Source organism: Dendrobates tinctorius, unplaced genomic scaffold (assembly GCF_039654945.1).
Source record: "Dendrobates tinctorius isolate UK_male_01 unplaced genomic scaffold, ASM3965494v1 ptg000008l, whole genome shotgun sequence".
NCBI classification, from domain to species: Eukaryota; Metazoa; Chordata; class Amphibia; order Anura; family Dendrobatidae; genus Dendrobates; species Dendrobates tinctorius.
The window spans coordinates 53,337,946-53,364,642 of NW_027361676.1; the positions used below are offsets into that span (position 1 = coordinate 53,337,946).

General features: G+C 44.5%; 1 protein-coding gene across 3 annotated transcripts in view; it reads right to left on the minus strand.

Annotated features, from left to right (window-relative positions):
- GLRA3 (glycine receptor alpha 3) overlaps positions 1-26,697 on the minus strand; it is a 419,963-nt gene that overhangs the window by 110,450 nt on the left and 282,816 nt on the right. For all 3 annotated transcript variants that reach the window (XM_073577590.1, XM_073577598.1, XM_073577603.1), the window contains exon 8: positions 15,795-15,941. In XM_073577590.1, coding sequence (XP_073433691.1) covers positions 15,795-15,941 — 147 coding nt within the window. The remainder of the gene's footprint in view (positions 1-15,794; positions 15,942-26,697) is intronic.

A 26,697-nucleotide genomic window follows, 5' to 3' on the forward strand; every position in this document is an offset into this window, starting at 1 on the left:
ATATGTATTTACAGAGTGTCACACACACGCTGACTCTGTGTAGATGTGACCGTAATAAGAACACCAGATATCCGATACTGTTTGAGAATCGGACAGCTCAACACGGTGTATGGAGAAATGGAAATGTCCGTATATGTATTTACGGAGTGTTACACAACATGCTGACTCTGTGTAGATGTGACCGTAATAAGAACACCAGATATCCGGTACTGTTTGTGAACCGGACACCTCTATGTGGTGTATGTATGGAAAAAGGTTAATCTCTGTGTATTTTTTTACGGAGTCACACACATATAGCATGTATTTGTCCGTGATACCAGCTGGTACATGGTAGCGTGTGAGGAGCATACACCTCTATACGGTGTGTGAAAACATTTACGCTCAGTATCTACTGTGCAGAAAAAAAGGAATAAAAGGATTTTTGCTTTTAAAAAAGCAGTCTGCACAGCAGTGAGTAAACAGCAATGCAGCTTTCAGGGAGCCTTATAAGGCAGCCTAATCACCAACAGAGCTGCTGCACAAAAAAGTGTGAAAAAATGAACGCTTGCTAACTGTGCAGAGAAAAAGAATAAAAATATTTTTGCTTTTCAAAAAGCACTCTGCACAGCAGTGTGCAAACAGCAATGCAGCTATCAGGGAGCCTTATAAGGCAGCCTAATAACCAACAGAGCTGCTGCACACAAACATATCCTCCCCTGTCACTGCACACTATACTGTTGTGTTGTACAGTGACATTCGCTATCAGCAGAAGCTATTTTTTTTTTTGGCCTGTCTAAACGCTCTCCCTATTGAGAACGAGCAGCAGTAACCTCTCCCTATGCTAAGATCGGCAGAAGTAAGATGGCGGTCGGTGGTCACGGCCTTTTATAGGCACTGTGATGTCACACAAAGCCAGCCAATCACTTGAATGCCCTTCTCTAACATGGTGGGGGCCGCTGCCTACGTAATCGCGTTGCCCACAGTGTGCGTCCTTCATTGGCTGAGAAAAGGCGCTGGAAGGATTGTGGGAGACGCGACTTTGGCGCTCAAGTTGGCGACCTCATGGCCCACCTCACGCTATGGTCGGGTTTCGATCGGCGAAACCCGACTTTAGCCAAAGTCGGCGGATTCTGAATTTGGCAAACCCGTTTCGCTCAACTCTAGTTGTATTTCATTTTCCATTTTTTTTCAGCCAAGACCGCCATGACATCTTCTTCCATCCATAACTCTTCCCTGCAAAATGTAGCCCACAGACATCTTTATCTTACTGCTTTTCTAGCCCCTCCACACATTCCACCTCCTCTACACAAACCCTTTAGCACTATTACAAGTGCCATAGACAGTAATAATGCCTCCTCTGTAATAGTACCCTCCTTTGTGCACAACACAATAAGAATGCCCGAATACAGTAGGATAGAACACCCATATAGTATGATGGTTCCCCACAGTGTTCCACATAGTATGACAGCCCCCCACAGCCCCAATACAATATTATGGTCCTTCCACACATTGATAGTTACCACTGCCCCCACACAGTATGATAATCCCTACACAGTCCTGCACACAGTATGATAGTCTCCATAGCCCCCCACACAGTATTATGGTTCCTCCAAAATTTGATGGTTCCCCACAGCATGATGGCTTCCGCAGCCCTGCATAAAGTATGATGACTCAACCCCAGTCCCCTATACAGTATTGTGGTCTCCACAGCCCCAGCATGGTTTTACGGTTCCACCAAAGTTTGATGGTTCCCCACAGCATGATGGCTTCCTCAGCCCTGCATAAAGTATGATGACTCAACCCCAGTTCCCTATACAGTATTGTGGTCTCCACAGCCCCCACATATTATGGTTCACCATATTGCCCAACACAGTATGATGGTCACCAAACATAATATGACAAGCTGTTTCCAGCCAGCTAACGCTCGGCACGCTCATTGCTATCTAATTAACGCTGCTGGTGATTAAACTAAAGTAAATAATGACAACATTCAATAGCACTTACGCAGGTGGTAAATTAAATTAAAATGAAGTTAATAACAATCATTAAAAATCTGAATAATACTAATGATACATTTTATTCACAGAGTAAAATCAAAAACAAACTGGATTCAGTAAGATGTGCGTTTTTTATTCATTCCAGCACTTAAACAAATTTCATGACGAAACATTAATTTAGGTTAAAATTTCTCTGTAAACACAATTAAATGTATAGTCATTTTCGTCATTTTCAAAGATCTTTCCTTGACTTCTACCAGGTACAATTTGAACTGAAAGACCTTAACTTGTTATTCTAGAGAATGCAGTGTATAATTGACCATGTGTGAACACAGGATCAGGAAGGAGAACGCCAATCTTATCGAATGTGGTGATGTGGTGGGGGGCGGGATTATGTGTGGTGATGTGATGGGGAGGCGGGATTATGTGTGGTAATGTGGTGGGGGGCAGGATTATGAGTGGTGATGTGGTGGGGGGTGGGATTATGTGGTGATGTGGTGGGGGCGAGATTATGTGTGGTGATGTGGTGGGGGGCAGTATTATGTGTGGTGATGTGGTGGGGGGGATTGTGTGTGGTGAAGTGGTGGGGGGCCGGATTGTGTGAGGGAATGTGGTGGGGGAGGGATTGTGTGTGGTAATGTGGTGGGGGGGCGGGATTATGTGTGGTGATGTGATGGGGGTGGGATTATGTGTGGTGATGTGGTGGGTGGGCGGGATTATGTGTGGTGATGTGGTGGGGGGTGGGATTATGTGTGGCGATGTGGTGGGGGGCCGGGATTATGTGTGGTGATGTGGTGGGGCGGCGGGATTATGTGTGGTGATGTGGTGGGGGAGGGACTATGTGTGGTAATGTGGTGGGGTGGCAGGATTATGTGTGGTGATGTGGTGGGGGGTGGGATTCTGTGTGTGGTCGTGGGCAGGATTAAGTGTGGTGATGTGGTGGGGGGCGGGATTATCTGTGGTGATGTGATGGGGCGGGATTATGTGTAGTAATGTGGTGGGGGTGGGATTATGAGTGGTGATGTGGTGGGGGGCAGGATTATGTGTGGTGATGTGGTGGGGGGTGGGATTATGTGTGGTGATGTGGTGGGGGGCGGAATTGTGTGTGGTGATGTGGTGTGGGGGCTGGATTATGTGTGGTAATGTGATGGGGGGTGGGATTGTGTGTGGTAATGTGGTGGGGGGCGGGAATGTGTGGTAATGTGGTGGGGGCGGGATTATGTGTGGTAATGGGGTGGGGGCGGGATTATGAGTGGTGATGTGGTGGGGGCGGAGCTACTGTGCAGGGGGCTGGATTAGCGAGTAATCACGATGCCTCTTATATATATAGATAGCCCTCTGCAGCTCCAGTATAGTGTGATTGTCCACCCACAAGTCCCCCACATCCGCATTACAGTATGTTTGTCCCCCCACAGCCTTTCATATACAGTGGGGGAAATAAGTATTTGATCCTTTGCTGATTTTGTAAGTTTACCCACTGACAAAAACATGAACAGTCTATCATTTTAATGATAGTTAATTTTAACATTGAGAGATAAAACATCAAAAATAAAATCCAGAAAACCACATTGTATAAATTATATAAATTTATTTGCATTTTGCAGTGGGAAATAAATATTTGATCCCCTACTACAGACGCTCCTAATCAACTTGTTACCTGCATTAAAGATAGCTGCCTTACATAGTCACCTTTATAAAAGACTCCTGTCCACAGACTCAATCAGTCAGACTCTAACCTCTACAACATGGGCAAGACCAAAGAGCTTTATAAGAATGTCAGGGACAAGATCATAGACCTGCACAAAGGTGGAAATGGCTACAAAACTATAAGATGCTGGATGAGAAGGTGACAACTGTTGGTGCAATAGTAAGAAAATGGAAGAAATACAAAATGACTGTCAATCGATATCGATCTGGGGCACCATGCAAAATCTCACCTTGTGGGGTATCCTTGATCATGAGAAAGGTGAGAGATCAGCCTAAAACTACAAGGGGAACTTGTTAATGATCTCAAGGCAGCACAGTCACCAAGAAAACCTTTGGTAACACATTACACCTTAAAGGTTTAAAATCCTGCAGTGCCCGCAAGGTCCCCCTGCTCCAGAAGGCACATGTGCAGGTCTGTCTGAAGTTTTCTAATGAACACCTGGATGATTCTGTGAGTGATTGGGAGAAGGTGCTGTGTTCAGATGAGGCAAAAATTGAGCTCTTTGCCATTAACTCAAGTTGCTGTGTTTGCAGGAAGAGAAATGCTGCCTATGAGCTATGACCAAAAGAACATCATCCCCACTGTAAAGCATGGAGGTGCAACATTATGTTTTGGGGGTGTTTCTCTGCTAAGGGCACAGAACTACTTCACCGCATCAATGGGAGAATGGATGGAGCCATGTACCGTAAAATCCTGAGTGACAACCTCCTTTCCTCCGCCAGGAAATTAAAAATGGGTCGTGGCTGGGTCTTCCAGCAAGGCAATGACCCAAAACATACAGCCAAGACAAGAAAGGGGTAGCTAAAAAAAGAAGCACATTAAGGTCATGGAGTGGCCTAGCCACTCTCCAGACCATAATCCCATAGAAAACTTATGGAGGGAGTTGAAGCTCTGAGTTGCCAAGAGACAGCCTCAAAATCTTAAAGATTTAGAGATAATCTGCAAAGAGGAGTGGACCAAAATTCCTCCTGACATGTGTGCAAATTTCATCATCAACTACAAAAACGTCTGATTGCTGTGCTTGCCAGCAAGGGTTTTGTCACCAAGTGTTAAGTTTTGTTTTCCAGAGGGATCAAATACTTATTTCTCACTGCAAAATGCAAATACATTTATATAATATACACAATGTGATTTTCTGCATTTTATTTTTGACATTTTATCTCTGAATGCTAAAATTAATCTACCCTTAAAATTATAGACTGTTCATGTCTTTGTCAGTGGGGAACTTACAAAATCAGCAAGGAATCAAACACTTATTTCCCCCACTGTAGTATGATGGTCCTCCACAGTCCCATAAAGTATGATGGTCCACTCCAAAGCCCCAATACAGTATGATGGTCCCCCACAGCCCCATATAACATTTAGGTCACCCTCACAACCACAATATAGTATGATGGACCCCTACAGCCCCCTTACAGTATGACGGTTCCCCTCACAGCCCCAATACAATGTGATGGTCTCCCTTACAACCTCAATAGAGTATGATGGTCCCTTACAGCCCTGATGATATAGTATTATGAACCATTTTGTAGCCCCAATACTGTATGATGACACCCCACAGTATTATGGGCATCACAGATCACAAAAAAAACAAAACTTTAAACTCGCCTAATACAGCCTCCACATCCACTGCAGCTGCAGCTTCCTGTTCTATCGCATCTTGCAGGGGTTTCCAGTGGTGTAATGTAGTGATGTTACCTTACCTCCAGCAGACCACAGGATGAGAGTTAAGCCCCCATCACACACAGCAATCTCGCTAGCGAGATCGCTGCTGAGTAGTGTTGAGCATTCCGATACCGCAAGTATCGGGTATCGGCCGATACTTGCTGTATCGGAATTCCGATACCGACTTCCGATATTTTTTCAATATCGGAAGTCGGCATCGGAATCGGAAGTTCAAAGTTGATTGACAGCCTGACGTCATGATGCGCGGTGTGTGCGCATCATGATGCGCCGTCATTTCGGGCCTTCCGGGGGTCTCTGCCGGCCTGCCGGGGGGCTGTGTGGACTGCCCGGGGTCTGTACCGGCCTGCCGGGGGGCTGTGCCGGCCTGCCGGTGGTCTGTGCACCCTGTGGGGGTCTGTACCGGCCTGCCGGGGGGCTGTGCCGGCCTGCCGGTGGTCTGTGCACCCTGTGGGGGTCTGTACCGGCCTGCCGGGGGGCTGTGCCGGCCTGCCGGGGGGCTGTGCTGATGTCCGGGGGTCTGTGCAAGCATCGTCCGATGGGACTACAAGTCCCATCTGGCGATGCCTGCTACCATGACAGTGATTGACACATTAGCCAATGATGGGACAGTAGTAGTCCCATCATCCGGCTAATGTGTTAAATGTTAAAAAAAAAAAAAAAAATACTACATACATACTACATGCATGCTACATACATACTACATGCTACATACATACTACATACATACTACATACATACCACATATATACCACATACATACTACATACATACTACATACATACTACATACATACCACATATATACTACATGCATGCTACATACATACTACATGCTACATACATACCACATATATACTACATGCATGCTACATACATACTACATGCTACATACATACTACATATATACTACATGCATGCTACATACATACTACATGCTACATACATACTACATATATACTACATGCATGCTACATACATACTACATGCTACATACATACTACATATATACTACATGCTACATACATACTACATATATACTACATGCTACATACATACTACATATATACTACATGCATGCTACATACATACTACATGCTACATACATACTACATACATACTACATACATACTACATGCATACTACATGCTACATACATACCACATACATACTACATACATACTACATGCTACATACATACTACATATATACTACATGCATGCTACATACATACTGCATGCTACATGCATGCTACATACATACTACATACATACTACATGCATGCTACATACATACTACATGCTACATACATACCACATACATACTACATATATACTACATGCATGCTACATACATACTGCATGCTACATGCATGCTACATACATACTACATACATGCTACATACATGCTACATACATAGCACATATATACTACATACATACTACATACATACTACATGCTACATACATACCACATATATACTACATACATACTACATACAATACATTCATACAATACATACATAGACATACAGTACATATAACATAGAGTAACATACTTACCAATACTTGTCACATTGTTCCCCGAAGCCATTGTCTTTTACGGAATAAATATTAACATAACAAACCACAAAAATACTCACCCACGATCCGAAGCAGTCCACGAGTGTGTCCCACGACGATCTTGGGTAGAGAACTGCAGCATCAGCTGTTGCTGCCGTTCTCTACGGGCTGCAGGAATCCAATGACGGAAGGTAGGTATCCTTCCGCACTGTATTCCTCCGCCACTTAAAAAAAAAAAAAAAGTCCCTAGTCTCACTTTATGCCATTGCTGTGTGGGAAATTCCCACGCAGCAATGGCATAAAGTGAGACTAGGGACTTTTTTTTTTTTTAAGTGGCGGAGGAATACAGTGCGGAAGGATACTGTCACGGGGCTTAGTTCAACTAAGGCTGAAATACCCGGGGCCCCTGTGGTGTCCCTTTACTAGGGGAAACCCTGTCTGACCCTCAACCCAGGGTTTTTGCTGAAGGTGCAAATGCCTGAGCCTCCGACCTTTCCTTATCTCCTGCTCAGCCCTGCACTTAACCCTCCACCCTCCACCCAGTGAGAAGTCACCACCAAAGCTCCCACACAAATAATGACAGACAGGGAGAACTTAAACTGCACTGCGCCGCACACACACAGGAATAAACAGTAATGTGAACAGGGCACAACTAAACACAAATATGGGAAGGAGAAAGGATAACGACGGATCATACGACACCAGATATGAATCTCTCTCTCTTGAACACCTCCACTCCAGACCGGAATCACTTGGTATGAAACACAAGCTATAATCGGCGACGCCCATAGGCCAGCATGACTATTTAAAGACCGTGGGCGTGACTAACCATCCAACCTGGTCTCCAGCAGGATTAACCCCCGAGAGCCTGAAGATCAGGCCGGCGCCACTGAGGCTATAGTGGCTGGAGGTGGAACTACCTCTGCCTGCCGGATGCTGTGGTGTGAACAGCGTCCGACATGACAGTACCCCGTCTTCTACGAGGGACCCCAGGGCCCTCAAGACTCATAGGACCCGGCTTGTCCGGATGACGACGGTGAAAAGAACTGACCAGCCGATCCGCATGTATGTCTGAGGCTGGAACCCAAGACCTCTCCTCTGGACCATACCCCCGCCAGTGCACCAAATACTGAAGAGTACGGCGTACTACTCGAGAGTCCACTACCTTGGCGACCTCGAACTCTAACTCGCCATCCACCATGACTGGAGGTGGCATCGGCGTTGTGTCCACAGAGCCTACCACCTTTTTCAATAAAGCCCTGTGAAACACGTTGTGTATCTTGTACACTGCGGGAAGTTCCAACCGATAAGCCACTGGGTTAATGATGGCAGAAATCCTAAAAGGCCCAATAAACCTTGGACCCAGTTTTAAAGAAGGGATTTTGAGTTTTATGTTCTTCGTAGCTAACCACACCCATTCACCCACACACAGGTCCGGACCTGGCACGCGTCTACTGTCAGCCACCCGTTTGTACCTGGCACTCATGCTCAACAAACGCTGTTTCACCCGCCTCCAGACTGATGACAATTGGGCTCCTAGCTGATCCTCCTCCGGGACACCCCCGGAGTCACCCTGACGTAAGGTACAAAACTGAGGATGTTGACCGTACACACAAAAGAATGGAGACTCTCCTGATGACTCTTGGCGGTGATTATTTAATGCGAATTCGGCCAGAGGAAGGAAAGTAGACCACCCCTCCTGGTTGTCGGACACAAAGCATCGTAAATACTGTTCTAGATTTTGGTTCACGCGCTCAGTTTGTCCATTAGACTGTGGATGAAACGCCGATGAATGTGACAACTTGATCCCCAACCTTGAGCAAAAAGCTTTCCAAAACCTCGCCACAAATTGCGTACCCCTATCAGATACTATGTCAGACGGTACTCCGTGGAGTCTGACCACCTCCTTCACAAATACCTGAGCCAACGTCTTAGCATTGGGCAAAGAGGACAACGCCACAAAATGCGCCATCTTTGAAAAACGGTCAACCACCACCAGGATGACCGTGTTCCCTGCCGAGGCTGGCAAGTCAGTGATAAAATCCATGGAGATTTCTGTCCATGGCCTATTGGGTACCCCCAGAGGCTGTAGCGTGCCAGCAGGACGGGTTCGGGGTGACTTAGCCCTAGCGCACGTGATGCAAGCTGCCACGTACGAGACCACGTCCTGCCGGATTTTGGGCCACCAGAAACGACGCGATACCAGCTCTAAGGTGCCCTTCACCCCTGGGTGACCAGCCAGTACCGAATCGTGGTGTTCCTTCAACACCTTAGGCCGAAGATGCAGGGGTACAAATGATTTGTTGGCGGGAAGTCCTGGTGGTACCTCCTCTTGGGCCTCGGCAATCTCCGCCTCTACCTCAGTCGTGAGAGCCGAGACCACTACCCCTTTCTGGAGGATGGGTACCGGCTCTTCCCGAGGTTCTCCCCCCGGAAAACATCTAGACAAAGCATCCGCCTTGGTGTTTTTAGCCCCGGGACGGTACGTCACAAGAAAATTGAAACGAGTAAAAAACAATGCCCAGTGAGCCTGCCTAGGAGACAGAGGCTTGGCCGACTCCAGGTAGAGCAGATTCTTATGGTCGGTGATAACTGTGACCTGGTGAGTCGCCCCCTCCAAGAAGTGTCGCCATTCCTCAAAAGCCAGTTTGATGGCCAACAACTCCCTGTTGCCGATATCATAATTCCGTTCGGCCGGCGACAACTTCTTGGAGAAGTAGGAGCATGGATGCATCTCGCTCAAGGACGAGCCTTGAGACAGTACTGCCCCCACTCCCACCTCCGACGCATCAACCTCTACCACAAAAGGTTTAGACACGTCTGGTTGCACCAGAATGGGGGCTGAAGCAAAACTATTCTTCAGACGCTCAAATGCACGTATAGCCACCTCAGGCCAGTTCGCCAGATCGGCACCCTTTTTTGTCATGTCCGTGAGCGGTTTGGCGACAGTCGAAAAGTGTTTTATAAATTTCCTATAATAATTCGCAAACCCAAGGAACCGCTGGAGTGCTTTCAGACTCTCCGGCCTCTCCCATTGCAACACCGCTTGCACCTTAGCGGTGTCCATTTTAAAACCAGCTGCGGACACAATATATCCCAAAAAGGGCAACTCCTGGACAAAAAATAAACATTTTTCCAGCTTAGCATAGAGCTGGTTCTCCCGGAGCAACTGTAACACCTGCCTAACATGCTGCAAATGAGTGTCCCGATCGCTAGAATAAATGAGGATATCATCCAGGTATACAATCACAAATCTCCCCAGGACATGAGCAAAGACATCATTAATAAAATGTTGGAAAACGGCAGGCGCGGTGGTCAACCCAAACGGCATAACCAGACTCTCAAAATGACCCTCAGGAGTGTTAAACGCCGTCTTCCACTCATCCCCCTGACGGACCCTTATGAGGTTATACGCCCCCCTGAGGTCCAGCTTGGAAAACCATTTTGCCCCCGCTACCTGGTTGAACAAATCCGGGATCAACGGCATTGGGTAGGGATCACGGATAGTAATCTGGTTTAACTCTCGGAAATCCAGACACGGGCGTAACCCCCCATCTTTCTTCTTAATGAAGAAAAACCCCGCGGCTACAGGCGAGGACGAAGGCCGGATGTGACCTTTGCTCAGACTCTCCGCGATGTAGACTTTCAGAGCTTGTCTCTCAGGACCAGAAATATTAAACATCCTGGCCTTAGGTAATTTGGCCCCGGGTTTTAACCTAATAGCACAGTCATAGGCTCTATGTGGAGGCAGTTCTGAGCAACCCTTCTCAGAGAAAACATCCGCGAAATCCTGCAAAGCCTCCGGCAGGCTGGGCGTCACGGCGGACACACATGTGGCCAAGCAATTGTCTTGGCAGAAACCACTCCATTGTACTATGTCCTGAGTTTTCCAATCAATTACCGGGTTGTGCCTGGACAGCCATGGAAAACCCAGGACCATTTGAGCTGGGAGATTACGGAGGACCCTACATGTAACCGACTCAGAATGTAGGACCCCAATGTGGAGTTTCACCTCTGCCACAAACTCAGTAATCTCCCCTTGAGGGAGGGGAACAGCATTAATGGTCACCACCTGTATGGGGTGAGGAAGTTTTTCAATCTTAAACCCGGCGGTGTGTGCAAACTCCTCATCTATGAGATTGGTGGCGGAACCGCTATCCACAAACACTGATATAGGTAGCTCTCTGCCGGCGACAATAACCTTGGCAGGGAGCATACATTGAGATACCATCATGGAGGATATGCATACGCTCAGTTGGGTCTCCTCCATACCCTCTGAGCTTAACAGTTTTCCGCCGGTGTGACCCTCTTAGGTAGTACCGGGCAAACGTTAACATAATGACCACCTTTACCACAGTAGAAACATGCTCCGGACTTCCGGACTCCCGGAGCGCGAGGCTGAACCTGTGCCACTCCAGCAATCTGCATAGGTTCAGGGGACTCATCTACTTCAACCACACCTGCACCTCTGTTTTCCCCCAGAGGTAGCGTCTCCTGTGCCCCCTGACGAAAACGGCGATCAATACGTATCACCAAACTCATGGCAGACTCCAATGATGCCGGAGTCTCATACATCAGGAGGGCTTGTTTCACCCTCCCTGATACCCCATGAATAAACTGGCTCCGCAGTGCTGGGTCATTCCACTGTGTGTCTACAGCCCAGCGGCGAAATTCCGAACAATAGTCTTCTGCCAAGCGCTCCCCCTGGCGGAGGGCGCGGATTTTAGATTCCGCTAGAGCCAGTCGGTCAGGGTCATCGTAAATGAGCCCGAGGGCAGAAAAAACATTATCGACCGAATGAAATGTAGCAGAGTCAGGTGGTAAGGAAAATGCCCATGCTTGGGGGTCACCACTCAGTAATGACAACACCAGCCCTACTCGCTGGGCCTCATTACCTGAGGATATTGGCCGCATGCGGAAGTATAATTTGCAGGCCTCCCGAAATACGACAAATTTGCTGCGATCGCCTGAAAATCGTTCTGGCAGTGGAAACTTCGGCTCTGCACCGATACCTGCAGATGCCGTTTGCACCTTTGCTACTACCAGGCCCTGCTGCTGAACTGCCCCATTCAACTCGGAGACCTGTATGGACAGCGCCGCCAACTGGCGGGTTATGGAATCTAATGGATCCATGGACTCCTGAAAAAATGTGGGCCGATTATAATGTCACGGGGGCTTAGTGCAACTAAGGCTGAAATACCCGGGGCCCCTGTGGTGTCCCTTTACTAGGGGAAACCCTGTCTGACCCTCAACCCAGGGTTTTTGCTGAAGGTGCAAATGCCTGAGCCTCCGACCTTTCCTTATCTCCTGCTCAGCCCTGCACTTAACCCTCCACCCTCCACCCAGTGAGAAGTCACCACCAAAGCTCCCACACAAATAATGACAGACAGGGAGAACTTAAACTGCACTGCGCCGCACACACACAGGAATAAACAGTAATGTGAACAGGGCACAACTAAACACAAATATGGGAAGGAGAAAGGATAACGACGGATCATACGACACCAGATATGAATCTCTCTCTCTTGAACACCTCCACTCCAGACCGGAATCACTTGGTATGAAACACAAGCTATAATCGGCGACACCCATAGGCCAGCATGACTATTTAAAGACCGTGGGCGTGACTAACCATCCAACCTGGTCTCCAGCAGGATTAACCCCCGAGAGCCTGAAGATCAGGCCGGCGCCACTGAGGCTATAGTGGCTGGAGGTGGAACTACCTCTGCCTGCCGGATGCTGTGGTGTGAACAGCGTCCGACATGACAGATACCTACCTTCCGTCATTGGATTCCTGCAGCCCGTAGAGAACGGCAGCAACAGCTGATGCTGCAGTTCTCTACCCAAGATCGTCGTGGGACACACTCGTGGACTGCTTCGGATCGTGGGTGAGTATTTTTGTGGTTTGTTATGTTAATATTTATTCCGTAAAAGACAATGGCTTCGGGGAACAATGTGACAAGTATTGGTAAGTATGTTACTCTATGTTATATGTACTGTATGTCTATGTATGTATTGTATGAATGTATTGTATGTAGTATGTATGTAGTATATATGTGGTATGTATGTAGCATGTAGTATGTATGTAGTATGTATGTAGCATGCATGTAGCATGCAGTATGTATGTAGCATGCATGTAGCATGCAGTATGTATGTAGCATGCATGTAGTATATATGTAGTATGTATGTAGCATGTAGTATGTATGTAGTATGTATGTGGTATGTATGTAGCATGTAGTATGTATGTAGCATGCATGTAGTATGTATGTAGTATGTATGTAGTATGTATGTAGCATATATGTAGTATGTATGTAGCATGTAGTATATATGTAGTATATATGTAGCATGTAGTATGTATGTGGTATGTATGTAGCATGTAGTATGTATGTAGCATGCAGTATGTATGTAGTATATATGTAGTATGTATGTAGCATGTAGTATATATGTAGTATGCATGTTGCATGCATGTAGTATATATGTAGTATGTATGTTGCATGTAGTATATATGTAGTATGTATGTTGCATGTAGTATATATGTAGTATGCATGTTGCATGCATGTAGTATATATGTAGTATGTATGTTGCATGTAGTATATATGTAGTATGAATGTAGCATGTATGTAGTATGTAGTATGAATGTAGCATGTATGTAGCATGCATGTTGTATGTATGTAGCATGTATGTAGCATGTAATTTTTTTTTATTTTTTTTTATTTTTTTTTTTACATTCAACACATTAGCCGGATGATGGGACTACTACTGTCCCATCATTGGCTAATGTGTCAATCACTGTCATGGTAGCAGGCATCGCCCGATGGGACTTGTAGTCCCATCGGACGATGCCTGCACAGACCCCCGAAGCCTGCACAGCCCCCCGGCAGGCCGGCACAGCCCCCCGGCAGGCCGGCACAGCCCCCCGGAGCCTGCACAGACCACCGGCAGGCCGGCACAGCCCCCCGGCAGGCCGGCACAGCCCCCCGGCAGGCCGGCACAGACCACCGGAGCCTGCACAGACCCCCTGGCAGGCCGGCACAGCCCCCCGGAAGGCCCGTACAGACCCCAGAGATGCTGTACAAGGGAAAAACAGGATTTTTCTTATTCCGATACCGGAAGTCCCATAGACTTGAATGGGATGGGACTTCCGGTATCGGAATCGGCGATACCGATACTTTTTTTTTTTTAAGATCGGCCGATCCATTCCGATCCGATACTTTGAAGTATCGGATGGTATCGCTCAACTCTACTGCTGAGTCACAAGTTTTGTGACGCAACAGCGATCTCACCAACGAGATCGCTGTGTGTGACACTTACCAGTGTGAGACCAGCGTTCAGCGAGCTGGCGCTGGTAACTAAGGTACACATCGGGTTTCTAAGTGGCGCGATGTGTACCTTGGTTACCAGCTCCCTGCACCAGCACGCTGGTAACTATGGTACACAGTGGGTAACTAAGCGACGTGCATCGCTTGTTACCCGCGTGTCGCTGGAGCTGAGGCTATGTACTCTGCCATACCTGTTGACAGTAGCGGTCGTCGTACGGATGCCGATACAATTAACAGTTGTAATTGATACCGCAGAAAGGCTGAACTAGGCCATCTGGAATTTGCAAATAATCAAAGAATGGCCAGTCAAGCCCCGGCCTTGCATGTATATTTGTATGTATATTCATTGATTGTATGAAGTATTCTTTTGGTACCTCAGTTTCCTACCACAGTAAATATCCATGGTAATAAATTAAATGTCTTACCTGGAAGTTGTACCTAATCTATCTGTTTGAGATAGTAATTATTTTATAGTAACAGTGAATGATGTGAATGGTGACAATCTTTGTACAGTATTGTAAAATATGTTAAATCATCAGTATAAGAAAATATTATGCAATAATGTAAAAGGATAAAATACCTTAAAGTATATTTTAGAGAACTGTGATATCCAATATGATAAGCATTGGGTTTTCCTAAAGTCCAAAAATTATTTCCTTTTCAACTTTGAAATCTCCTCAGCCTCGTTCTGGAGCTAGCTGGGCTATTTCAGTCTCTCACAGCCTGCTGACAAGTGTTAGTGATAGCTCAAGCTTCCAGTTTAGAGCCTCTGACCCTTGTACCTTGGTGATCCTCCTGCCTTTGACTGATATTCACGTGTATGACCCGGACTGATCTCTGACCCCGTCTTTTGGTATTTGTCTCTGCTGTTACGTTCCCTCTCTGGCATCTGACTCCCCGGCTTGTACCCCGACCACGTATTTCGCCTCACGTTTTGGACCCCGTGCTCATGTTCTGGCTTTCTGACTCTCGGCTTGGTATTTTGACTACGTGTACGTCTGCTCCTGCTAGTTTCTGACTCGGTTTGTCTGACTATTCTCCCTCGATACCTGTGGCACCTGTGCTGTTGATCATGGTTGCTGCTCTTAGTGTGTAACCTCTCTTCCCTCACCAGCTCCCCCTGGTGGAGGTTTCACTACAATTCATTGTGTACGGTACTGTATTAGAACGCTAAGTACTATAGTCAACTTTGTCCAGTACTACCATTGCCATGAACTTTCATTACATTCACTCTATTCATTGCATATGGTACTATTGAAGAATGCTAAGTACTATAGTCAACTTTGTCCAGTAGTACCATTGCCAATAAAGGGAGGGAAAGCCAAAAATGCAAACCTTCTCTCAATATAAAATACTTTTTTAAGAGCCCTGATCTCAGGATCCAAAATCCCTGGTATTCTCAGTAGTCAGACCCCTAGGTATCAGTAGTTATACTCTATCTCCCATCCCTGTTTGTTTGTTTGTTTGTTTAATTTTAAAGGCTTATTAAAAATACTTGAATGTTTAATCAAATATAAAGACTAGTAAATAATAATGATGAAAAATACCTTATCCTTCTTTCTCTTGCGTCGAAATCTTAAAAGTTCTTTGTGTTGTCTGGACACAAAATTGACAGCTGCATACTCCAGTAAGGCGGAAAATACAAATAGCAGACAGACGGCCATCCAAATGTCAATAGCTTTAACATAGGAAACCTGCAGTGAAAAAATAAATGGTTATCTGTTAGTGAATGAATTTCAAATATGTACAGTATTAAAAACCCAATAAGTGCGAGCAGAAAGCACAAATGAAATCTCCTATTCACTGACACTGGTGTAAAGCATACATACAGTAGATATAACAAAAACAGGAAATAAAAACATGAACATGTCTTCATGTGACATTACACAGCATGTACTCAAAACACAATTGAACAAGGGACCTGCATCATATAGTCACCATATATTCCCCTAAAAACAGCTTTTAATAATAGATTATTTAAAATACACCTCCCCAGTGTGAAAAATGGCAAATGCCAACAACAACAAAAAAAGAAAAAATCACCAACAATATTCCTACATAACTCTACAATAGGCCTAATCTGTACCTGCCTGACTGTGGAGGTTGGCACCCAAAAGAATGATTTTTTGGCGTCCCCACTCAATGAGGACTATCCCTTACTTCCCTATAAACTCCCTATAAATATAGGTGGAAAAACAATGTTATTATTGAAAAGAGATGAAAAAAGAAATAATGGTCACTCCTCCTTGCTACAACTGAGTGTTAACACACTCCACCGTCTTGCCACCACCCCACATAGAGCGACCGCTCTGACCCTGGCTAACCTAAAGGCATAAGTGACCATTACCTAATTCAGGACAGCCCTTAGTTCAGAACTACTACTGCGACTTATGTGATCAAGGTCTTGAATGACCGAAACGTCATTCTGTCGCAATCACTATAAGAGCACTTGTTTTCAATAAATTTCACTAATAAGCAAATACTCCTTAAGTGTATGTGTGCAGTGATTCTAATAGACATTTATGTGGGACTCATGAGCCTCCTTCACTAGCACCATACCCCCGTACCTATCGTGTGCTAGCCATTGAATTTCATTTCATAATATGAAAAAAGAAATAATACGCATGTAAAGATCACCTCCGGGTTTATAGTAGGCAAAATTAAAAGATAATGAAAAATAATAAATACCATCCAACATCATGACAAGCATTTAAGATGATACGATATAATATCCATGATAGACCTGTCTCACTTTATGACAGAATATACTAAAGAGATAATTCACCAGTCAAGTAACATCAAAGAATTAGAGACTTATCATGAGTAGAATATACCCCAACGCATTTCCCCATTGTATCGGTTCATCAGGAGGTCTAGAAGATGATATAGATGCTCAGATTGCCGGATGCCATGTTGATAGATGGGCATCTCTGCTCCCTTTCTTTAGCAGCCGTGCAATGGTACGCTGTTTAGATGAGGGCCAGAAAGAACATGTGCTCCAGTAGATGGCAAGCCCTGCATCAAGTGGCCTCTGCTCCTCTTCCTCCACCTTAACATCACACACAGTACAGTCCTCAGTGGTGGCACCCCAATTAACCTTTTTTTCCCCCACATCACAACTCTCCAAGTGCCCAAATAACTGTTACATGTCAAGTTGGCAAAGCCTTTGGGCGGCCAGAACAGCAGAATCCCCCATAAGAAACACCATTTTGAAAGCTACACCTCTCAATGAATTCATTTAGGGGTGCAGTGATCATATTGACACCACAGGTGGGTCACATAAAAAAGAATTACATTTTTACTACCAAAATTTTGATTTAGCCCCAGAATTTACAATTTCACATTGGGAAATGGGTAAAAATGGCACTCACAATTTCTGTTGAATGTAGAAATACCCTATATGTGGCTCTACAGTACTGCTTAGCCACATGGTGAGACTCTGGAAGTACGAACGGAGAGCTATTAGCCTACTGGAGCACAGATCTTCCTAGAATAGTTAGGGGCTCTGTGTATGGAGTCTGCACAGTGCTAAAAGAGCAGAATCCCCCCTTCAAGTGACTCTATTTTGGAAATTAAACCCCTTTGGGAGTTTATCTACAGGCTTAGTGACGATTTTGAATCCATGAGTGTTTTCCAGAAACAAGCAGTAGTGGATATTGCTGAGTGAAAATTGCAAACTGCCATTGTAGTGACCAGTACATTATTGTGACCAGTACGTTGTGCCCAGCTCATGCTTCTGAAGACATGCATCCATAAATTAGTTGGGCTCTCATCACTACAAAAATGCCAAACATGTAGACACTAACTGTTGTTTAAGCACACTGTGGTGCTCAGAAGGGAGGGATCACATTAATCTTGCACTCTAAACTGAGCACTTATATCAGAATTTCCATCTAAAACTCCAAGTAACATGATTCAAGTGAAACCCCCCAGGGAGCAACTCAGTATAATGAAGCAGCAGAGTTAAGGTCCCGTTACACATAACGATGTCCCAGCGATCCCACCAACGATCCGACATGGATGGGATCACTGGGACATCATTAGGCTGATCGCTGGTGAGCTGTCACATAGACAGCCCCTCCAGCGATCAGGACCAGCGAGCAAGCTGGTTTCTAATATAAACATTGGGTATCAAGGAGCCGCAGCTCTTGGATACCCGATGTTTACCTTGGAAACTGGCGTACACGCTGGTTTCCAAGGTAAACATCGGGTATCTAAGAGCCACGTGGCTCCTGGATACCCGCTGTTTACCTTGGAAACCAGCGTGTAGCATCGCTGATTGCTGGTCTCTCACTGCCACATGCAGCAATGCGTGCTGGCCAACGGGAGACCAGCGATCAAAAAAATGGCCCAGGCCGATCGAGCATGATCAGCGCTAACCGGCAGGGGGGCCAGTCACTGATCCCCATCACACACAGCGATCTCGCTGGAGAGATCGCTGATGCGTCACAAAATCAGCGATCTCGCTAGCGAGATCGCTGTGTGTGACGGGACCTTTCCTCTGGATTCTGTCTGGCCTCTGTTCAGTGCTGTACTTTTCAGAAGTGCACAAAACTGTGGCTGACTGCACTTTCATGCAATTCTAAAGAGACTGACACCTCTGGATCACAGGTCAGACAGTGTTCACAGTGCCTTATTCTGCCTCATTATAGAGAATCTTCAGCCGGGGGTTCCATCTGAATCACATATTTTCTGCCTCATAATAGAGAATCTTCAGTCGGGGGTTCCATCTGATTCACATATTTCAGAGATTTACATGGAAACCATGGTGTATGTGTTCAGTGTAGTGCTCAGGATAAATATGAGCCCAGCTTTACTCTGATCATTGGGAGGCAGAATGAACAAATAAAGAGCAGATGAAGAATTGGATTTATTTATCTTTTACGTCTGTCCTCTTTGTGGTATAAGTGATTAGACAACTTTATTCTTAGAGTTGGTGCAATTACAGCGAAACCAGATTTAAATAGTTTGGCAGCTGTCACACACTAAAAGACGCTTTTTCTTGCAAAAAATAGTTTTTGCATTGCCTTATTTTGAAAGCTGTAATTTTTTCATATTTTGGCTGGCAGTGTCATGTATAGGCTTGTTTTTTGCAGGGCGAGTTGACATTTTTATTGGTACCGTTTTAGGGCACATTATATTTTTTGATTGCTTTCTATTCTGATTTTTGGCAGAACGAACAAACACCAGCAATTCAGGAATTTTTTTTTCTTGTTTGCCATTCGCGTGCGTTAAAATTGATAAGGCAGCTTTATTCTTCGGGTCAGTACAATTACAGAAAACCCCATTTACTTCATTTTTTAATGTTTTGGCACTTTTACACAACTATTTCATAAAAAAATAATTATTTCTGCATTGCTTTATTCATTATATCTTTTTAAAATTTTTGCTGATTGAACTGTATGGTGGCTTGGTTTTTGCAGGAAAAGATGATGCTTTCAGCAATACCATTTTTATTTACATTCATCTTTTTGAACACATTTTATTACACTTTCTGTTCGGTAGCATGATGATAAAGCATCATTTTTTGTCTTTTTTTATGGTGTTCACTAAATGGGTTAACTTAGTGGGCCAGTTTTATAGGTCAGGTCATTCTGGATGCGTTGATACCAAATATGTCACGTCAAGCAGTGTAGTTAAATGATGAAGTGCACTAGCTGTCTTAAAGGGAAGATGTCCAGAAAATCCTTTCCTATAATAAGCACCACTAGATCTGCACAGCCTCTGGATCTGATACATACAGATGTATGTGGTCTAATGAGCATTCAAACTCCTAGCAAGAAAAGATATTTCTTTATTGATGACTACTCCAGATATACAGTCACCTACCTGCTTCACAGTAACGATGAAGTTCCACAGAAACTTAAAGAATATCATGCTGTAGTGTTTAACAAATTTGGAAGAATGCCAAAAGCCTTGTGTGCAGATAATGGAACCGAATATACAACTGGTAAGGTGCAAACCATTTTGAAAAAGGATGGAATCATGTTCCAGACCACCATTCCATACAACCCAAAACAAAATGGCATTGCAGAGAGAAAGAACCATACTCTCAGTGAAAGTGGAAGAAGTATGTTGTTTGATGCGAATCTACCTACAACGTATTGGGGAGAAGCCATCATGACAGCTTGCTATCTTCAAAACAGAGTGCCAGGTAAAGCAACAAATAAAACTCCACATGAGCTACTGAAGCACCTCAGGATATTTGGAAGCAAAACATTTGTGTATGGTCCCAAAGAAAAACGTTCCAAGTGGGAATCACATGCAAGGCAAGGAGTCCTGGTGGGCTATATTGAAACTCAAAAGGGATACAGAATCCTGCACCCAGAGACCAACACAGTAACAATAAGTAGAGATGTAGCGATTGATGAAAACTCTGTATCACTGAAATTCCATGAAGTTACACCAGTTATTCAACCTAAGAAGCAAGAACAAGAATCTCAATCACAAAACCCAGACAACGAAAAGGAAGACACTGAAGTGTGGATAAGTTCTGAAGCCCCCAAGGAAGACACCAGCGAACCAAGTCAACCTCCAGTCAGGAGATCAGAAAGGCCAAACAAAGATATCCCAGCTAGATGCCTTTCTTATATGGTCAGAACACGTCCTGAACCAGAGCCACAGTCATGGCAAGAGATGCAAAAACTGACTGTCCATGAGAAGCAGAAGTGGATAAATGCTGCTATTGAAGAGATGGAGTCCCTTCACCAACTCCAGACAGGGGAGCTTACTTAGCTAGCACAATGAAAAGGAAATCGCAAAGCTAGGTGAAATTCTCAACCAGCACTTTGAGACTAAGGACCTTGGAAATGTGACATATTATTTGGGAATCCAAATCCAGTGAGAGGAAGATGGGAGTTTTCTTCTCAACCAAAGTTCTAAAATTTCTGCAATACTAAACCAGTTTGGAATGTCTGAAGCCAAAGGTGCGTCATTACCAATGGATCCATCCTACTTACAGTTATCTATGAGAACAACTAAGGATGCATTAAACTTGCCAGCAGTGAGAAGATTAGTGCAAGGACTAAGCACATTGATTTAAAACATCACCACTTACATGACTTAGTGGAACGTGGTGTGCTCGAGTTTGTTTATTGCGAGTCTGACAAGATGATAGCCGATGGTATGACAAAGCCATTATCAAGAGCTAAGTTTGTGGACTTCAGAACTGCAATGGGATTAACATAGTAACATAGTAACATAGTTATTAAGGTTGAAGGGAGACTTTAAGTCCATCTAGTTCAACCCATATCCTATCCTAACTTGCCCTAACATGTTGATCCAGAGGAAGGCAAAAAAAACCCATGTGGCAACAAGTAAGCTTCACATTGGGGAAAAAAATTCCTTCCTGACTCCACATACGGCAATCAGACTTGCTCCCTGGATCAACGCAATATTAAGGAAACTAGTGTATATACCCTGTAATATTATACTTTTCAAGAAAGGCATCCAGTCCCTTCTTAAATTTTAGTAGGGAATCACTCATTACAACATCATATGGCAGAGAGTTCCATAGTCTCACTGCTCTTACAGTAAAGAATCTGCGTCTGTGAGTATGCTTAAACCTTCTTTCCTCCAGACGTAGAGGATGCCCCCTTGTCCCCGTCACAGGTCTAAGAGTAAAAAGATCATTAGAAAGCTCTTGGTATTGTCCCCGCATATATTTATACATTGTAATAAGATCACCCCTAAGCCTTCGATTCTCCAAACTAAATAACCCCAAATGTAATAACCTGTCTTGGTATTGCAGACCCCCTAGTTCCCTAATAACCTTGGTCGCTCTTCTCTGCACCCGCTCCAGTTCAGCTATGTCTTTCTTATACACCGGAGACCAGAACTGTACACAGTATTCTAAGTGTGGTCGCACTAGTGACTTATATAGGGGTAAAATTATGTTCTCCTCATGAGCATCTATGCCTCTTTTAATGCATCCCATTATTTTATTTGCCTTTGCAGCAGCTGCCTGACACTGGCCGCTAAATGTGAGTTTGTCGTCCACCCATACACCCAGGTCTTTTTCAGTGACTGTTTTGCCCAGTGTTTTACAATTAAGCACATAATTATACATCTTGTTCGTTCTACCCAAGTGCATGACCTTACATTTATCCCCATTAAAGCTCATTTGCCATTTATCAGCCCAAGCTTCTAGTTTACATAAATCCTTCTGTAATATAAAATTGTCCTCCTCTGTATTGATTACCCTGCAGAGTTTAGTGTCATCTGCAAATATTGAAATTCTACTCTCTATGCCCCCTACAAGGTCATTAATAAATATGTTAAAAAGAAGCGGGCCCAAAACTGACCCCTGTGGTACCCCACTGCTAACCGTGACCCAGTCTGAGTGTGCTCCATTAGTAACCACCCTTTGTTTCCTATCCCTGAGCCAGCTCTTAACCCACCTACATACATTTTCCCCTATCCCCATTGTTCTCATTTTATGTATCAACCTTTTGTGTGGCACCATATCAAAAGCTTTTGAAAAGTCCATGTACACCACATCCACTGCATTCCCTTGGTCCAGTCCGGAACTTACCTCTTCATAAAAGCTTATCAGATTAGTCTGACAGGAACGGTCCCTTGTAAACCCATGTTGATATTGGGTCATGAGGTTATTCTTCTCCAGATACTCCAGTATAGTATCTCTTAGAAAACCCTCCAGGATTTTACCCCCAGTTGAGGTTAAACTTACTGGCCTATAATTTCCAAGTTCAGTTTTTGTCCCCTTTTTGAATATTGGCACCACATTTGCTATACGCCAGTCCTGTGGTACAGACCCTGTTATTATGGAATCTTTAAAGATTAAAAATAATGGTCTATCTATGACTGTGCTTAATTCCTGCAGTACTCGGAGGTGTATCCCATCCGAGCCCGGGGACTGGTCAATTTTAGTGATTTTTAGACGCCGCCGTACTTCCTGCTGGGTTAAGCAGGTGACATTTAACAGAGAATTTTCATCCCTGATCATGTTATCCGTCATGGGATTTTCTTGTGTAAACACTGTTGAAAAAAAGTCATTTAGCATATTGGCTTTTTCCTCATCCTCATCCACCATTTCACCCAGACTATTTTTAAGGGGGCCAACACTATCATTTTTTAGTTTCTTACTATTTATGTAGTTAAAGAATATTTTGGGATTATTTTTACTTTCTCTGGCAAGGAGTCTCTCTGTCTCAATCTTTGCTGTCTTGATTTGCTTTTTACAGAATTTATTTAATCTTCTGTATTTAGTTAATGCCTCATCACTACCTATTTGCTTTAATTCGCTAAATGCTTTATTTTTGTCCCTTATTGCGCCCCTTACAGCTCTATTTAGCCATAGTGGTTTCTTCCTATTTCTCGCATGTTTATTCCCATGCGGTATATATTGTGCACAGGTCCTATTCAGGATGCTAATAAACATCTCCCATTTTCTTTGTGTATTTTTATGTCTCAGGATATCGTCCCAGTTAATTCCACCAAGATCATCTCTCATCCGTTGGAAATTTGCTTTCCTGAAGTTTAGTGTCCTTGTAACCCCTCTACTACACATCTTATTAAAGGATACATGAAAACTTATTAATTTGTGATCACTGTTACCCATGTGACCCCCAACCCTTACATTTGATATGCGGTCTGGCCTGTTGGTTAATATTAGGTCTAGCAGTGCCCCCCTCTTGTTGGGTCCTGAACCAGTTGTGAAAGGTAATTGTCTCTCATAGTAGTCAAAAACCTATTACCTTTGCTGGAACTGCAGGTTTCTGTTCCCCAATGTATTTCAGGGTAGTTGAAGTCCCCCATAATAATGACTTCTCCTTCAGTCGCAGCTTCATCTATTTGCTTTATGAGGATATTCTCTGTTGCTTCCATTATTTTTGGAGACTTATAACAAACCCCTATCAGTAATTTATTATTTTTCCCCCCTCCCCTTATCTCTACCCACAGGGACTCTACATTTTCATTAGATTCATATATATTATCACGAAGGATGGGTTTTAAGGATGATTTTACATATAAACACACGCCTCCCCCTCGCTTATTTGTTCGGTCATTTCTGAACAGACTATAGCCCTGTAAATTAACCGCCCAGTCGTGGCTCTCGTCCAGCCATGTCTCAGATATCCCCACCATGTCATAATTATGTTCCAACAACATTAACTCCAATTCCTCCATTTTGTTGGTGAGTCTTCTGGCATTAGTATACATGCACTTTATGTATCTCTCTGTACCTCTATTCTTTCTTAAATTATTAACTGTTCTAACCCCACCCCCCATGCCACCCCCACCCCCAATGTCATTATTTGTGCCCAGGTCTCTAGCTGCACTGTCTTCCCCTCCTATAAAAGGAATACCCTCCCCCCCGTCCCTAGTTTAAACACTCCTCCAACCTTCTAGCCATTTTCTCCCCCAGCACAGCTGCACCCTCCCCATTGAGGTGCAGCCCATCCCTAGCGTAGAGCCTGTAGCCAACTGAGAAGTCGGCCCAGTTCTGCAGGAACCCAAACCCCTCCTTCCTACACCAATTCCTGAGCCACTTATTAACCTCCCTAATCTCCCGTTGCCTCTCTGTCGTGGCACGTGGTACAGGAAGTATTTCCGAAAATACCACCTTGGAGGTCCTTGCTTTAAGCTTACAGCCTAATTCCCTGAAATCATCTTTAAGGACCTTCCACCTACCTCTAACTTTGTCATTTGTGCCAATGTGCACCATGACCGCTGGATCCTCACCAGCCCCTCCCAGTAATCTGTCAACCCGATCAGCGATGTGTCGGACTCGAGCGCCAGGTAGGCAGCACACCGTTCGACGATCCCTGTCTTTGTGACAGATTGCCCTATCTGTTCCCCTAATAATTGAGTCTCCCACTACCAGAACCTGTCTGGCCTGCCCTCCTCTCCTATTTCCCCCCTTACTGGAGCAGACACTCCTCCGGCTTTCAGAGGACATGCCTTGCTGCAGCAGTGCTACTCCTGCACTAACACTCCCCTCATCTGCCAACTTAGCAAACTTATTGGGGTGTGCCAGATCAGGACTAGCCTCCCTGGTGCTCTTCCCTCTACCCCGCCTTCTAACTGTCACCCAGCTAGCTGCTTCATTGTCCTGCAGCTCCAACCTAGCATCCCCCGCCTCATCTATCCCATTGAGCGTCTGCTCAGTGAGCAGAAGACTCCTTTCCATATTGTCTATGGATCTCAGTGTTGCCAGCTGCACATTTAGATCCAGTATCTGGGCTTCCAAATGCACAACGTGCTCACATCTCGCACAGCAGTATGCACCCTCGACCGGCTGTTCAAGGATTTCATACATGCGGCAAGACGTGCACTGGATGGCATTGGCAATAGTGGAGCACATCCTAATGGGGATTGCACCAGACAATAAGATAAGCAAAAATAAATTAAAAAAAAAAAAAAAAAAGTATTAATATAATATAACAGCAATTCAGTAAGGCCTCCCTTGGAAACTCCCTGAATCCAAAGTCACATAATCTCAAGTCACACACTTACCACAGTTCGCACTTACGCTCAGGTTACACTCAGCTCGTTCACACTCGCTCAGGTAGAAGATTTAAAAGAGTTTTTTTTTTTTTTGGCCCCTTTCACCAGCACACCACCTTGCTGCTCAATGCACTTCCAAAAGGAGTTGAGCCCCAACCAGCTGCCCCTTATAAACCCTTAATTACTGTATGAACTCCCACCCTTAATTAACCCCTTGTGAATATAGTTACACCTCAAGATTTAAATGCAATATAGTTAACCCTTAAAACAGATAGTAAAATAAGAGATTAACCCTGTAGAGAGAAAAAATAGGTTAAACAAGCCCCCAAGCCCCCCAAAAATTGAACAGGTAGAAAGCACTCAGCAACCTACAATTCAGCAACTCACACAGGTATTTGTTATATGTTTTCCAAACACCTCTTCACAGAATCTCAAGTCACACACTTACCACAGTTCGCACTTACGCTCAGGTCACACTCAGCTTGTTCACACTCGCTCAGGTAGAAGAGTTTTTTTTTTTTTTTTGCCCCTTTCACCAGCACACCACCTTGCTGCTCAATGCACTTCCAAAAAAAAAAAAGAAAAAAAAAAAAAAAAACTCAACAGGTAAAGGGTGCAGGTGTAAACAGGTGCGAGAATGCAGCGGCACAGAAATGCTGACTCAGTGGTGATAGTAGAACAACGTTATTTATTAACTATTTAGAATTCAAGAAATCAAAATACAATATCTAGTAAATGGAAATTCACAAGTCACAGACAATAAATTAGTACACAATTTTTGAATTGATCGTTAACTTTAACCCCTTTACCCCCAAGGGTGGTTTGCACGTTCATGACCGGGCCAAATTTTACAATTCTGACCACTGTCCCTTTATGAGGTAATAACTCTGAAACGCTTCCATGGATCCCGGTGATTCTGACACTGTTTTCTTGTGACATATTGTACTTCATGCTAGTGGTAAAATTTCATTTATATAACTT